The sequence below is a fragment of the Sylvia atricapilla genome, chromosome 2 (genome assembly GCF_009819655.1).
Source record: "Sylvia atricapilla isolate bSylAtr1 chromosome 2, bSylAtr1.pri, whole genome shotgun sequence".
Classification (NCBI taxonomy): domain Eukaryota; kingdom Metazoa; phylum Chordata; class Aves; order Passeriformes; family Sylviidae; genus Sylvia; species Sylvia atricapilla.
In genome coordinates this window covers 101,091,078-101,106,871 of record NC_089141.1, presented here as the reverse complement: position 1 = coordinate 101,106,871, position 15,794 = coordinate 101,091,078, and the positions used below count along the sequence as shown (strand labels likewise).

The 15,794-nt window shown below is 36.7% G+C and overlaps 1 protein-coding gene across 5 annotated transcripts in view; it reads right to left on the bottom strand.

Annotated features, from left to right (window-relative positions):
• The window catches only part of CNKSR2 (connector enhancer of kinase suppressor of Ras 2), a 205,222-nt gene that overhangs the window by 102,580 nt on the left and 86,848 nt on the right, over positions 1–15,794 (bottom strand). For 4 of the 5 annotated variants that reach the window (XM_066313957.1, XM_066313958.1, XM_066313960.1 and 1 more), the window contains exons 7-8: positions 11,986–12,045; positions 7,210–7,278 (exon numbers count right to left, since the gene is read on the bottom strand). The exons of the other annotated variant lie outside the window; for it this stretch is intronic. In XM_066313957.1, coding sequence (XP_066170054.1) covers positions 7,210–7,278; positions 11,986–12,045 — 129 coding nt within the window. The remainder of the gene's footprint in view (positions 1–7,209; positions 7,279–11,985; positions 12,046–15,794) is intronic. 5 annotated transcript variants of the gene reach the window in all.

The window sequence follows — 15,794 nt, the reverse complement described above, 5'->3', positions numbered from 1 at the left end:
TATATATTCTGAAATAATTGTTTTAACTGCAGAATTTACAGTATTCTCACTGTAGAGAACATACTGTTAAAATTTTAATTTAAACTGTCTGCAAATAAAAATTGTAGCCAGCAGCAACTACTGAGAATATGAAAATAATTTTTATCAGGAATATATGCAAAAAATTTTGGCAGCATATTGTCTTTCAATATTTATGTTGAAAATATTATACCATTTACAGCACCACTTAAGAGGATTTTTTCCTATGGAAATGCAACCACATGGAGGAAAAAAAGCAAAAGAGGAAAAACCCTCTAAAAAATAAAACCATTAAAATATATCATTTTCCAGTGTGTTCTGTGCAGAAAGATGGATTTATCAACTAGGTCACAAAAATACTCCACGGAATACTGCGGCAGTTTTTAGCAAACACCTCAGGAGTACAGTCCTAAGTATAGCCTGTACAAAAATACTAGACTTGGATATGGACTTAGAAACTTGGCCATTGCCAGTGGTTTACACTATGAAGGCCCACCAGTGACACACAGAAAAAGTCAACTGGTGTCTGCAGAGGATTTCTTACTACGATTACACTGCTTTCAAATGATGCTTTGGTGCCTGAAAGTCAGGCCAGGTGTGTATTCCCAAACAGCAGTTGTACAGAGCAGTCTATGCCCCAATTACAAAAGAACATTTTTCCCCCAAATAAAAATAATTCAAGAACTCAATATGAATGTTGTCTGCTGAATGTCATTCCTGTATGTTCATATAATCACACAAGTGAAGTATCAGGGCTCAACAGCAGTAGGGTTGTCCATTCTGGGATACAGCCAGGACAGAATAAAAAAAAATCTGGTTTTGAGTGAGCTGTAGGACATAGCAAATAGCATTTGGTGAGTAAACTCACAATCAGTTGGCAGAGAATACTTCTAGAAATACAGTGTATGGGTACTAAAGCCATGTCCCAGCCATATGAGAGGATGAGCATCTCTTGTTGCATCAATTTTTTCCTGAAAGGACTCGTACAACAGTATCAGCCTTTCAGTGCTTGACTGTTCACAGCCCCATTAGTTCCATACCAATCCTACAGGTGAGGTTTACCATGCCCAGCACATGTTTTAGTGCACCAAACTGCAGCAGAGGGTAGGGATCAGAACCAAGAGCACACTGGATGTGGGATGCCGGTGCCCAGGCTACAGGACCAAATGTGACACTCATAAAGTCAGAGTTAGTAAGGAGCAGTTTCCATAACCATTTTGTGATTTACAAGTGACGCTGACAGTGCTCCCTTTTCATTCTTAGGCACAGTCAACCAGGTTTAATGCTTTTACCTAAGACAAGTAGGTTGACTTTAAATTAAAGTAGAAGAACTGACATAGTTTAGTTCTGTTATCATCTAGGAGGCAGGTAGCTGCTTTCTGCTGCAACTGGAATTCCACTGGAACGTGACACAGGTGTGCTTAAGTGTGAAAATTATTTAAAGTTTGGCAGAAACATGAAGCAGCATGAGCTGGCCAAAGTTTGTACTGGTCTAGCACAGATATGACAATGACTTGTTAGCTGCTCTGTCCTGCCAGAGATAGAAGTGCAACTGGATGCACACACTGGCACACACCCTACTTACATAAGAATGAGCCCGTGCTCATCCAGGTGGTGTGTGTTCCACACATCAACTCTGAACAACCTCCAGAGATCAATTGGAAAGAGATTCCATGGACAAGAGCATGCAGCATCTGTTCTCATGGGGAAATGAAAGATCATGTTCTCTCACACATTTCATTTCTGCAATACCACACTTCTCTGACATATGGAATCCAAAAAAATATATTTGTGCAACTGCAAATCTATGTAAAAAAGATAATATAAATAACATCATATAGTCTCAACACAAATTTCATGTTGAAGGGAAACTGACAGAATGAAAAATACTTTTTCTTTTGAAAGGTTAGTGACAATTTAGTTCCTTTCTCAGTATTACACAATACTTACAGAGATTGTAAAAACAGGATAAGGAATTATGCTGAAATTTTGAGAGGGTGGTTGAAGGACAGACTACAATTGCTAAAAGGTATGGACCCCTTAACCCTGGCAAACTCCAAAGAGTTTACGACAGAGCCCTACAGAACAAAGGTACTTCCATAAGGACTTCCATGAACATTTCTGGATAGTCCTAAAAAGCTTTTAAATGTAAATCCCACCCACCTTTAAAACTAAATATTTGTGTTAAAATTTACTAAACTTTTATAAACAGAAAAGCCCAAGGATTCAGAAGGGCTTAAAAGTGTGATTTGGGAGCTGTTCCTCTATCTCCTCCGCCATAAAAGCACATACATGACAGCAAGAGAAGGAAACTGAACAAAAAGCCTATTTCTCTTGAAATTTTATGATCTTCTTGCACTGCTTTTTTGTTGAAGTCAAGCATGACAAGAAAATAAAAATACTGTTTTAAATAAGGATGTTGTTAATGGAAGTTGTATAAGGCATCAGACTCCTTATGTTAAAGGCTTGGACTGACCCAGCTATCCCCTCCCTTGTACTATTCCAGCCCAATTCACCACTAAGCTTCTTGAAAAATACTGCCTCATTAAAAGCCAAGTTAACAAGGCTTTAAGTGAAATACCTGTGTTCACAAAAGCCCAGCTGGATCTGAAACAATGCAGGAAAAAAAAAAAAAAGAATATTTGCAACATCATTTTTCCACTTAGAGATGTTTGGTTTGGTTTTTCCCCCCCAGAATAAGAAGCCATCTACTGCAAACTCCATTTTGGATGCACACACTCCAGAGATTCACATGCACCCCAAGTTCAGTATTTTCTATGAGCTGGAATTTACCATCTCCCAACAAATCCTAAGACATTCTGTGGAAATTGAACTCTCCTCACTAACTGTACAGTAAAACCTAAAAGTCTGTTCTTTCACTTTCCTAAACAAAGATTTAAGTTAGGATGAGTATCCAGAAAGGCATCATACTCTTCAGTGTATACCCTTCCAACAAAGCAAGGCATAATCTTCTAAATGTATCTGTTGTGTTTCAGAGGAATTTTAGCAAAATCTCCTCTAAGTTTTTGCACTGTAAATACAAAAAGAGTTCCTGTAGGTCAATTATGCTATGGCACACTGAAGTTTCCACAGTAAGAAATCTGTTGTATAAAAGCTAACTGTTATCTACTACAAGATACCAAAACAATCAAAACTTATAGGTGTTAAATACACTAAACCCACCAGCTTCTACATGTAACAGATTGATAACTGACCATAGTCACCTATTTTTTCCCACCATAAATATTTTACATAAATAATATTTATATAAGTTCTGATGAGTCTTAGCTAATAAACACAAATTTTGGGAATCTACTACTCTATCATGTCATATCAAACATGTTCAATCCATAAGTCATATCATACTTGCATTCAAACTATATGCAGTGTGCCAAATATGCCTCCCAAATAAAGAAACTTTTACACAAGAACAGACTGTTAACCAAGAATCCTATACCATCCTGAGTCTGTACATCCCTGTTTTCTGCTTGGACTATTTTCTCCATTGTTTTATCACTGATGCAACCAGAAAGAGTACTGTGGAAAGTATTAATCCATTTAAGCAATAATATAGTGTCCTGCACTTTCAGTTGGTTGAAAAAAGAACTATCTTAAGCCAAAATAGGCTCTTGAATTATATATAGGCAGAAACATGAGTACAGGCCAAATTCTGAAATATCCAAGTGAGCAAGGTGTTTTTTCTTGTTTGTTTACACTGGAAATCTTTTAGACACAAAGGCTTTTAAAGAAGATTAAGGATAGAATTTCCAGGGAGGTTTAGGGAAAACACTGTCTAAATCCTTTGAATCTTAACAGAAGAGTCATAGAATCACAGAATCATCTGGATTGGAAGGGACCTTAAAGATCACCTAGCATCAAACACCCTGCCATGGGCAGAGACACCCCCACAAAGCCCTGTCCTACCTGGCCTTGAACATTTCCAGGCATGGGGCATCTACAGCTTCTCTGGGTAACTTTTTCCAGTCCTTTACAAGCCTCCCAGCAAAGAATTTCTTCCCAACACCTAAAATAAACTTGCCCTCTTTCAGTTTAAAGCTGTTCCCCTTGTTCTATCAATAAAGGTCCACATAAGAAGTTCCTTTCCAGCTCTCTTGCAGCCCCTTTAGTTACTGGAAGGTGCTACAAAATCTCCCCAAAGCCTTTTCTTCTCTAGGCTGAACAACCCCAACTCTCTCAGCCTGTTCTCATAGGAGAGATGTTCCAGCCCTGGGATCACCTTTGTGATCTCCTCTGGACTTGGTCCAACAGGTCCACGACCTTCTCATGTTGGAGGGAGTTACGACCCTTAGTTACAGAGCTATTGAAGAATAGATCTGTCCTGTAAGGCAAAACTGACAGAGAAAATTCACTTAGCTATTTAACCTCAAGAAACCACTATTTAAAGAACTATTTTCTGAACACTAATTTTTCACTGATTTTAACAATTAAATTTTTTAAATTTTTTTAATTTAGAAGATTCAAACAGCCCAAACATCCTGCCAGCAACAAGTGGAATAATCCTGTTATGCATGTTTTCTACCAAATAGCAAACAATCAAAATAATCACTTGAAATTCTTTGATTTCACTGCCAAATGTAATACTACAAAGATTAAGCATCACTACAAGCAGAGGATGTCAATAGACAATTTAAAATTATATGACACTCAGTATTAGGACATGCATAATAAAAATCAGTATAAATCACTTAACCGTTCTCCTACTTTGTCATGCTGCTTATTTGAAAGCCAGTGGGCTTTCTTTTCAAAGTTATTACAATGTGATTCTTGTAAAAAGTATTATCTAACAAGCTGTATTTTCAAACCAATTGCATGGAACTTCTCTTCATCATATCTGTATTTACTCTTTGAAATATAAAGTACAAAAGACAGACTAACTTCAATTTGGCAGACAAATACACTGAAATAACTGAAGAAAATTTTTAAAAAGGGCTTTAACTCTAAAAGAAATTAAAGGGTTTTTTTTTTTACATTTTGAGTCTTCATTTACAAGACACGACCTTAATAATAGCTACATGTGAATAGCATTTCCCTACAGCTTTAGATTTAGATATTTAAGAAATTAAGTCAGTTATTTCTATGGTCAATACTAGTGATCCAAGTATGATGAGTTATATATGATATGTATGATAAGTTATAGGGAGCAAGTTGTCCTTTACTTGCAGCTGGTGAGCAGTATATCAAGTGTGAAAAAAATCAATAAACACTAAAAACAAAATGTAGTATCTTCAGAATTATTTATCTCCTAAGCAAGAGTCACTGTAAGGAATAATACCTCTTCCCAGAAAAACAGATTCTTAGAACTGGACAGTAAATTCCTCATGACAGGGGCTGGAGTACAAAAGGATTTACTTAGACTCTTGTCAAATTCTGCAGAAGCTATAGAAAAAATGAAATATTTGGGTTTTATAAACTGAAGAGTGAATATAGTGTACTTTTTTGCAAAGGTAACGGGAGGTGCTACCACATTTCTAAGAAAATCCTAGTTGACTTTCCCTGTGGAAAATTAACACTAGAACACAAGAAAATTACTTGTATACATTGTATACAGTATCAATGATGAAAACTATTTCAACTATATTGTTGATACAACAAAGTAAAGCGTAAGTAAGCATAAGAATACTATATATATTCACCATTTTAAACAAAGGTCTTCTTAGCTCTCTATGGTCCTTTTCCCTAGAAATACAATTACTTTTTTCTGCGCCTCTGAAAATACTTCACTTATGCAAAACAAGGACACCCAAATCCTACATTAAATATTCCATCCAGGCAGGTAAGAAAGTTCATCTTGAGGCTAGTCAGAACATTACTGTTAGTGTCAGGGTTAAGAATCTGATCTTTTCATCAAATAAATGCAGTGTAGATGTGCTAAGAGAACTTGAATAAATACCTAGGCAACTGGAAATTTCCAAGTTGACAAGGCAACTTTACAGCACCATCAGAAATTTTTGGGAAAACTAGCTAACTAATACTGAATGTTTAATGTTGTGCTTTTTCAGATGTGTGTATATTTCAATACCCAAAATAATAATGCTCCAAAATGATTTTCAAATTAAACTGATATCTTAAGCTCCCTTAGTGTAGAAAAACAGAGAAATTAGTCATCAACTGTACATGAAAAGTAATCATGGGACACAAAACTTATAAAGAAGCTGTATGGCCAACACAGTATTAAAATTCATCCTGACCTGCTCAGATTTATCAAATTACACTGCATAGCTCAAAATATAGCTTTCTCATCTGTTAATGTCCACATATGTACAGATATTTGATTTCAAACTTAACTGGAGGGTACAGTGAAATATCACCCTCATCTGTGCAGAGGAACTGACATGATGTACAATGGCCTAATGCTGGAAGTGGAGCCCTGTGTGGAATGACAAAACACAACTTTTAATAAATGGCTGCTGCATTAATACCATATATTGACTTTCACTACTCTCAAGAAACTTCATACTTTGGAAAAAGAATAGCTGCTTTCTATACTGTAAGTCTGCCTTTTCTCTTACAAAGTCTTATCTTAGAAAAGGTAAATTAATTTTAACAGTTCACTAATCCTAAATAAAATTACCTGGCACTAACAAGTATCTGTTCCCACAAAGGGCAATTTGCAGGGTATTAATTTTCTTGACTATCATATCTGAAAGGTTTGCTTAATTTTAAGTTTCCAAGTTTAAAACCTGTCTTTAAATTAAGTCAATCACCCTAGGTACCCCTATGGGAATTTCACATACTTGTCTTTTTAAAAACCACGCTCTACACTTTCTGGTATGTTTGGAAAGTAGTAAGTTTTCCAGCTTCCAGGAAGCATTCTGGATCTTAAACCCACAAGGGTACAATATTTCCAACTCCATGCATCCCTTCAACCCAAAATTTCCATTACACTTAAACCAACTGTTTATTCAGAGTGCATGGGAAAGCAGAAAACAGCCCAACACATCTCCCAAGCCACAGATATTTAGCCTAACTTGATAGCTCCTGTAATACTCAGACGATCAGGGTTTAGCAAGACTTCAGAACTACGCAGTTTCAAAAGAGAAAAGGAAAATTTAGATGTTAGAAGAAATAATGATTTATAAAAATACATTTTTCTACACAATTCTTCTTTACACATGCTAATGTGCCCCGACACGTCTATCTCCAATTGACACAGAACATAGTTATACATACCACAGTTTGGTGGTTAACTTGAATCACTTCATCCCCAGCATGGATTTTCTTGCACCGATCTGCAGGTGACTGAATTTAAAATAAAAGAGATGATCAAGAATACAGGTCTTACCAGTCACCATCTCTCTTTCAGCAGTATGATTGCTAAGCTATGTAAATCAGGTTAGATTGATAGACATTCTACTGTGAAATAAAGGATTAAAGAAATATTTAGTAAATCAGTTTTTTCTTATTGGAGAAAAATTATATGCACTATTCTACACAGTAAAATCATATGTTAAGAAAGGTATAAATATATATATGATAACTGAGTCCTAAGGATTTCTTTGGAATTTCATCTTGACAAAAGGATGCTTCAAACTGCCAACATCTCTTAAGTCTTGAAAGCCAATCTTTGGCTGACTTTTGAACCTACCCAGACTAACCAGCAATTCTTTATGAACAAATTTCATAAAATTGTCTTTTTATTCTACAACATTTCAGTATGTTGCAGAGTAAATGACCATTCTGCAAAGAGCACACAGAAGAGAAACTGGGTTAGGTACAACCTAGGAAGAGCAAATAAGTTAATGGTAACTTGGGTTTTTGGAACATCATTAGGATGAAAGAAATGCAGCCATCATGAAAATTCCACAGCGATCACACTTTCTAAAAAGCAAAATAGCTTTTTGCTTTTGCCTCAAAAAAAAAAAAAAAAAAAAAAGTCAGTAATAACAAAACCAACAACAAAAATAAAAGAAATATATATATGTATAAAAACCTCAGCAAAAAATGCCTCTTCCATAAAGTGGAAGCCCCACAAGTTTTAACTTCTTCTCTCTTTACATTAGACCGACCATTTTCTGAGGGGAATACCTCTAAGTTTAAAGAGAAATTAATTCCTTTAGTTTTTCAGAGCCACACTTTAATTTTTCTCACAATACTGTGGCTTCCAGAAGGCACTTAACTGACTCCACAGTAGAAGATGAGACTGACAGTTTGAAAAAAAAACCCAAAGGAAACATGTTGCTCAGGAGCAGATTTCCAAAAAAACCTACTACAAATTTTATGTTAAGGAGTGAAATTAATTCAGTTTTCAGGTGAAGTAACAGGTCATCTGAAGAAAATGCTCCAGGCCTGAAATGTGGATGTTTTGTAATAATTTATGTACTACATTCCCATTCAAAACATGTCCCACAGCTAAGTCATAAGTTTCTAGTTCAATTGCACATAATTCAGGGCTAAGTTAAGGACAGTATACAAATGAAAGATATCCAAGGGACATGAGAGGCTGAAAGAAGGATGACTCATGACTCAGTCCTAGCAGACATTGCACAGAACATCCTAAATCAAACTGGGCTGGTAAGAATGCCATTTTACTAATATAAAGAACATCAGCCTTGACATTTTGGCACTATTTAAGCAATAAAAGTATTGGCCAAGTGACTTGGGGAGAAATTTTAGCACTGGTGATTATGTCCTAATAATCTGTCTTCTTTCTGCCATTTCACTATTCACACTTACTCATTCATACCTCTAAAATCTTTATAATCCTTCTATGTAATACAGCTCTTTTAGCTCAGATGTAGTTATACCTACGACTTTTAAAATGCAAATGCAAGTGAATTCTGTGTCATTACCCTTGAACTCTTCAGGACTTTATTACGATAAATCCTTTGCTTTACAGTGTCTTCAGCACCTGCAACTTAAATCTTGACAAAACAGGTCAAGTTTGCTAAGCCATTAAAACACAGTCTGAGAACCTTCAAACTGGAAAAGTCTATGCTAAAAGAAGCCTCACTGCAATTATGCCTCAAACACAAGGTGAGGTAAAAATCATTTATAAAGATATGTCAAGGCTGTGGTCTTACGAAGGGGTTGTAACTCCGGTTCCTCACTGCTTTTTCCTCTCCAGTAAAAACCTGACCTTGCTGTAGAATAGTATCTTTTATCATGGCTGTTTGAGGAAAACAGAGGAGAATCAGTAAGTTCCTTCTTTTTTAGAAGTATCTGCTGATCATTAAGTACAGAATCCCCTCATGAAGTCCTACTAGGAGGAACGAAGTGTGTCACACCACAACTGTGTCTTCATTAGCTGGTAATTCAGTTCAACAGGGAGTTGAAGAGATGGGAGCACCTGTTACTGAGGCTCACACACCAATAATTAAAAGCTATTCAGAATCTGATCAGATTTCTTCTTTAGAATAGATTCAGTTTTGTCCTCTAGGCTAAATGTTGTCTTTTTCCTATTGCCCTGGTACACCCACACTGTCTGAAAGTCCAGTTCAGAGCCCCAGGAGCACAACTCCTGCATGCCCACAGCGAGATTTTGGTACTATTTCTTTTGAAAATCTCTCTTCCCTGTGATCTAAGGGCACCATGCAAAGCCAACCAGATCACAGTAAGTAGTGACACTGGGAGTACCCCCTGCAACGCCACGTTCCTGCTGGAAATGCACTGCATGCTATTACTTTAGAAAAATGCTCTTTTTTATTGGAAAATCAAAGGGTAAAATGGTCTTAGTCAAAGCACACATTTGGTTTGTGAATTAAAAGAATCTCTCCAACATGGTCTAGATGGGCTACTCAACAAGAAACCTAAAATCTCCCTATTAGATTGTTACTTCCAAACAGAAGGCACGAACTGGAAAGCTCAGCTTGCTCTAATGCTACGGGGCCACCAGAGAGAAGCCTTTACAGGGCAGTGACCTGTAAGGAACACTGCTCTCTCTCTCTCTCTCAGTCCAAGCTTCAGAGCTCAGCTGCTTTGATCTGCATGGCAGATGTGCTGGGGGAGATGACTCCTAATGCTGAACAGCAAGATCCAAAATCTTAAAGGGCTTTGCAGCTGGACATCAAACACCTCAAAGGCCAGACAGAAAAAGCAGATCTGTCATTACAAAACTACTCTCCTACATTAATGTGGAGAGCACTACCATGATACTGTGATTAATACAGACACATGCTCTTCTCCAGGATCTTTCAGACAGAAAATTCTATTACTGTCTCATTTGGGAGAGAAGACTTGGAAATTAAAAGGACACAAAATTTTGTTCAAATACAAGAGAATTTGGATTCTTGTTTCCTAGAAGTTAAACAGTACTGCAAAGAGTAAACATGTTAAGGTCAGCAGGTCAGATCACATGTGCACCATCATGATCTTATTCTGGCCATGCTGCTTAGACCTTTCTCCTCCCACCTACCAAAATCAAAACTCTGTGTGTGTGTGCGAAAGAAAGCAGCTAGAAATTATGTTCTTAAAAGCAGGAGACACCCTTCCTTCTCTAAAGCACTACCCATTTTCACAATTGCTTTAACACACAGCAGCTTTTCCCCTTGACAACAGAGTGCAGTTTCTTGGTCTGCCGTGAGCACCTTCAGGGCGTCACAGTGAGTGAAAGAGTCAGTAACAACAGCTGAAGAGTCATCGTGACTGAACCTTCCTGACAGAGCTTTAAATTATATTCATGAATCACAAAAGATAAGAGTTTTGAGGGAATGCATTAGGATTTTATTTTTATCTTTGCCCCTGGGAAATTAAATCCATTAGCAAGTTATGGAAAGAAATTGTTCCTTCTTTAATTTGAGAGATTCAACTGTAAAAATTGTTCTCTGTATCTCATATATTTTCCAGATTAAGCTCAACAGTAGTTCTGTTTGGTTTGTTTACTTTTACTAATTTCACTAATGATGTCTGTAGCTGTAGGCCTGACTCTGGAATTTTTATATTCCTTCAAATTCCTTACTTTTTTTTTAAATTCCAAGACAGGTGGCATTTGCACAAATTCTGTAACAAGTATTATCTATTGGTAACGACCCATGGATACTCTGCCCACAGCAGAAAACAGAAAGGAGAAAGGCTATCAGATTGCAGCTCCTATGAAAGGATGAAAATAATGTTCCTATTTCATTGAGAAGTTAACAGAACCTCACTGCAGATCAGATGGAGCAAGCTGTAAATGTCTTGTAGGAAGTTTGCACTTCCCACAGGATGACACAGTAGCACGATAAAACAAACATTTCTGACAGCTTCATTTTAAGAAAATGCCATCAGAATGTTTAAAACGAATTGCCTAAACCATTATGGAACAGTTCAGTGTAGTTTAGTGATTGTTCCACATTAATTGAAGATCATGGGTAGAAATCTTTTCCTCCAAAATTATAATTTTGCTCAACTCCTAACAGACAGCCAGTTCCCTAAATATAGTGTACAAGGGAAGGAGGTTGTATTTCAAAGACTTTTCAAAAAAGTAGTCTGTTATGTTTTACTTGCTCTTTAATGCCTTTAACACAGGTAATAAGTGTTCCTTTCCATAGGCATTACTCAGAAGTTCATGCAGAAATACATGGTTGTTTGTCAATGTGAAGGGATGTCCATATCCATGCACTCATTTATTAAAAAATGAAGCTTGATAGATGGAAAATATAAAAGCTGTTTGTCTAACACTGCAGCAAACTTCAGCATAACAGCCTCAATATAATATAGACATTTATCTTTTATTTACAGAGCAAAGTAACTCCAAGACAGCTGCTTCCTGTCTTGATCAACTAGAACATTCTAAATGTCTTGCATGAACAAACCAAGACTGATTCTCTAGGTCCTTAACTGGGAACAACTCTTTCAGTTCTGAGGTAAACAAGCACAAGCATCTCTGCTGTCCAACATGCCATTGGTCCTTAACAGCCAACCAGCACAAGTTTGCAAGCAAAATGTAGTTTATAGCAAAGGGAAAGCATTAACCACAGGTAAGGTCAGAAAGGCTTCCAGGCCTAAACATACAGTGTTAACAATACTTACATTTTCTGTTGTTCCAGTAATTACATGAAGACCATCATATGTAGACTTAATGTACATACCCTAAGAAAAAGACATCATGGGAAAGAATTTTTAAAGTGTTTCACAAACCATCACCATCCAAACATAACTCTTAAAGAATCTCTCTTTTCTTTTCGCTTTCTTTTAAGATTTGTGGATTTTAATGCATGCCATGAGGAATTTGACTCTGCCTAAGAAGTGCTTTTTTTATACACTTCAAGAACAGCCCAAATAATTATGGCCCTAATTGGCAATAGAAAACTAAAATGTTGACCACAGTTATGTCCATAAATACTCCCCATTTTTTTAATACACTTCAACTACAAATAGAACAATGCATTACAAAAAGCCCCTGAATTAAAAATTGCCTTAGTATGATCAATATATCCATTTTGCTTTGACACCTATATCGAGTTTTAAAAGAACTGGCCTCTCCAGTAGGCAACACTGCAAACACAACTTTGCAATTGCTAACCAGTGCTTGGAATAGTGCCTGCAAAACGGCTGGAAGACCTCACAGCCTCACTCATCCCAATGAACACTTCAGCTATAAAACTCAATGACAGAAAAGTCAACATCATTTGTTAGTTACCCCATTTCTTTAAAAAAAATATGAAAAAGGAGGGATAGCTTATGAACAGACAGAAGTTCCTGCATGGGTAATCCAAGACACTGCCTCAAATATGTCTTTTCACCAAGCCTTAATTCAAACATTTTAGCAGCATCCACTGTGACACTGAGAGAAGGAGAAAGGAGAGATAATTGGCAAATACTGAGCATTAAACAATTTCTGAGGAATCTCCTTTCCCTCAAGCACTTTACAGAAAGCAGGTAAACATTGAGTGCCTGAGTAAACATCCTCTCCATAACCTACTTTTTCTCTTTTTAACCAGAGTGCCACAGAGAAGTCTGTTCCTAGCTGAGGAGCCCAGTGCACTCACTGGTGAGTAAGTATGGTAAAGACGCAAAGAAGACATATCAAGCTGGACTGATCTATCTGGGGACCAGAAATGGCAGACTTTTGGTAGCAGATATGAGGGAGTACACCTAAATTAACAAAGTGGATAATATCCCCAGTAAAACAAGCCAGAGACTTCCTGAGTTTCTCTGGATAGGGGCTCAAAAGTGAACTCCTATTTCGTTCTGCACAATTGCATAGTGTTAATCACATCAAACCCAGTTATCATGTTCAGCTGCCACAGCTAGAAGGCAAAAAATCCAGGACACACTTATTACTACACTACACAGAAATCCCTTGGCATCATGCTTCAACTTCCAGCTCCTCTATGTACCATCAGCATTTGTCCATAGATTGGCTCCATCACACATTTTTTGCTTAACTCAAATATAGAATAGCTTTTTCATACATTTATCCTCACAACACCCCTGTGAGGTAGGGGAACACTAATAATATACACACATCTTAACACTAAGATACAGATATGTTACAGGAAGCACACTGAGCCACACAAGAGGCTGAGATATGTTGGTATCTGTTCCTTGGTACACACAACAACCCTCAAACCACTTGATCAGGGCCTCGATCCCTCTCAGGTTCCCCATCTAAGTCACTGGGCCACACACCCTGCAATATGGCAAGAGCTAAAATCACAGTGACCATGGTGACAGCAACTTGGAGTCCAAACACAGCAATTTCTGAAGAAAGCCACATTGTTATTCACAGTGAGTTACTGCTTTCAACCTTAAATATCAGAGTAAAAGCCAAGGGAAAAGTCTCACACTTAATGGTCACACAGTCGTTAATTTTGAGTCAAGCATTTTTCCAAAGGTAGCACCCAAGTGAGCTACCATTCCAGAGGACAAATAACATCCAATCTAGTCTTTTTGATAAATTTAAAAGACTTTGAAAACGCAAAAGAGGAGAAAGAACTTTTGCAGAATGTTCTTTAAAGGCTAGGATCAAGATTTTGCACACGTTAAGAAAGAGAGGGAAGAAGGAAGCTGAAAAATACCCACCCTAGATTGTATTTATTCCACATCTGCAAAATTACTAAATATTATATTAGTACCATGTCACATTAATTTTACAAGAGCCAACGTAATTCTTGATATAAAGCAGCTTTTAAATGAGCAGAGGTAACATTTTGCAACACAAAAATGAGCCCCTTTCACCCATGTTTCTCCACTCCTTGTTTTAAATGAACAATATATGGGAAGTGATACAGAGAAGAGAACATTTCTGGCTTACAGATATTTGATCTGGAATGGAACTAAGAATACCACAACATTTAAACGTTTTCCTCTCTCTGCCTCCTTGTGGCTGCACAATATCAACAGTACTTTTAGCAATTGAGAATACAGGAGAGATCAGTGTGTGCTCTGTCCATTTGCACTGAAAGAAATTGGTAGATACAGTCTTAGGTATTCAAAGATAAGTCCTTAAGAATTTACAAGAATCAGTTACACCAGAAAAAGGAAAGATAATTCAGTTAATATGAATAAAATAACCATAAACTAATCAATCTAGTAATCAGGAATAAATATACGCCTAGATTAGAAAACAAGCAACTCATTCTTAATTACAAGAGAGATTGTCCTGATCAGTTATGGGTAGAGCTCTCATTTCAAGCCAATCACTAGAATTTATCTTGGTGAATAAGTTAAGGGTTAGAAAAGAGACCTCCTTTGCTTTTTTCCCCCCCTTTCTTTGTTTTTGTTTATACTTTTTCAAGATTTAAACAGAATGTGATATATTTCTAACAAATTTTATATATATATAAATACATAACATACTCTCAAAAATTTATGCAATGGTGGATGGAAAAGGAAAGAAGATATTAATTTCATTACATCACACATGTAACAGAATTTTTACTTTCACTCCATTTTCATGGAGCCCTCCAAAGTTGAACGTGCCTCTTTAACCCCAAACAGTTCTCAGAATGCTGTTCATAACTCTTTCCCAGCTCTTCCAGTATCTCAAACTAAAAAATTCAGAAGAAATATCAAGAATAGTAGTACATGGCAATCTCGGAAAAGGAGTAAGCAGTACACTTTAATCAGCTGTCACACCCTGCTGTATCTATGACTTGCATTTTGTGAGTAATTTTTTACATTACAAGCTTCTTTTGTGTCTGCTTCAGCAGGCAAAAAGGAACCCTGAACAATCTCTCTCATGTTCTGACCAATTTACATTTGCATTTCTGAACCCCTGAAATCATATCACAGTCACTTACCTGACTGAGATTAAAAGAATTATATGAACAGGAAACAACTGAAATTCAAGATTAACCTTTGCTACAGTTCTCTGATATTCTGTTCCATATTAAAAATAAAAATAAAAGTAGAAAGTGACTGCTGCAGAAAAACTACCCAAGAAAAACTTGGTTTTCTGCTTTTTGTCTAAATACACTCACTGTTTTCAGTAAAGCAGCAACTTTAAGTCTGTTTCCTGGTAAAACATATTACCTAAGCTAGTCAGTTTTGTCTCTTTGTATATCAGTAATGTAAAAACTAACAGAATTAAATTCTGCTTACTGATACAGATGAAACAACTTGCAGTCCTCAAAGAAAAAAAAAAAGAAAAAAAGGAAGGATTGCACATGGGAGCATGTTGGTGATTGCAGTTGACCACATCAATCCATTTTAAGGCTTTTTAAATAACTTTCTACCATGACAACTCTTTTCATCCTTACTGCACAGCCACTGCAGGCTATATGTCCTCCCCCAGCAGCACTCACTGGAGGGCACATGAATGTAGCCAGTCACAAGAGACAAGGATAGAAGAAAAACAAAAAAGGAAAAAAAAAATCCAAACAGCAAAACCAATA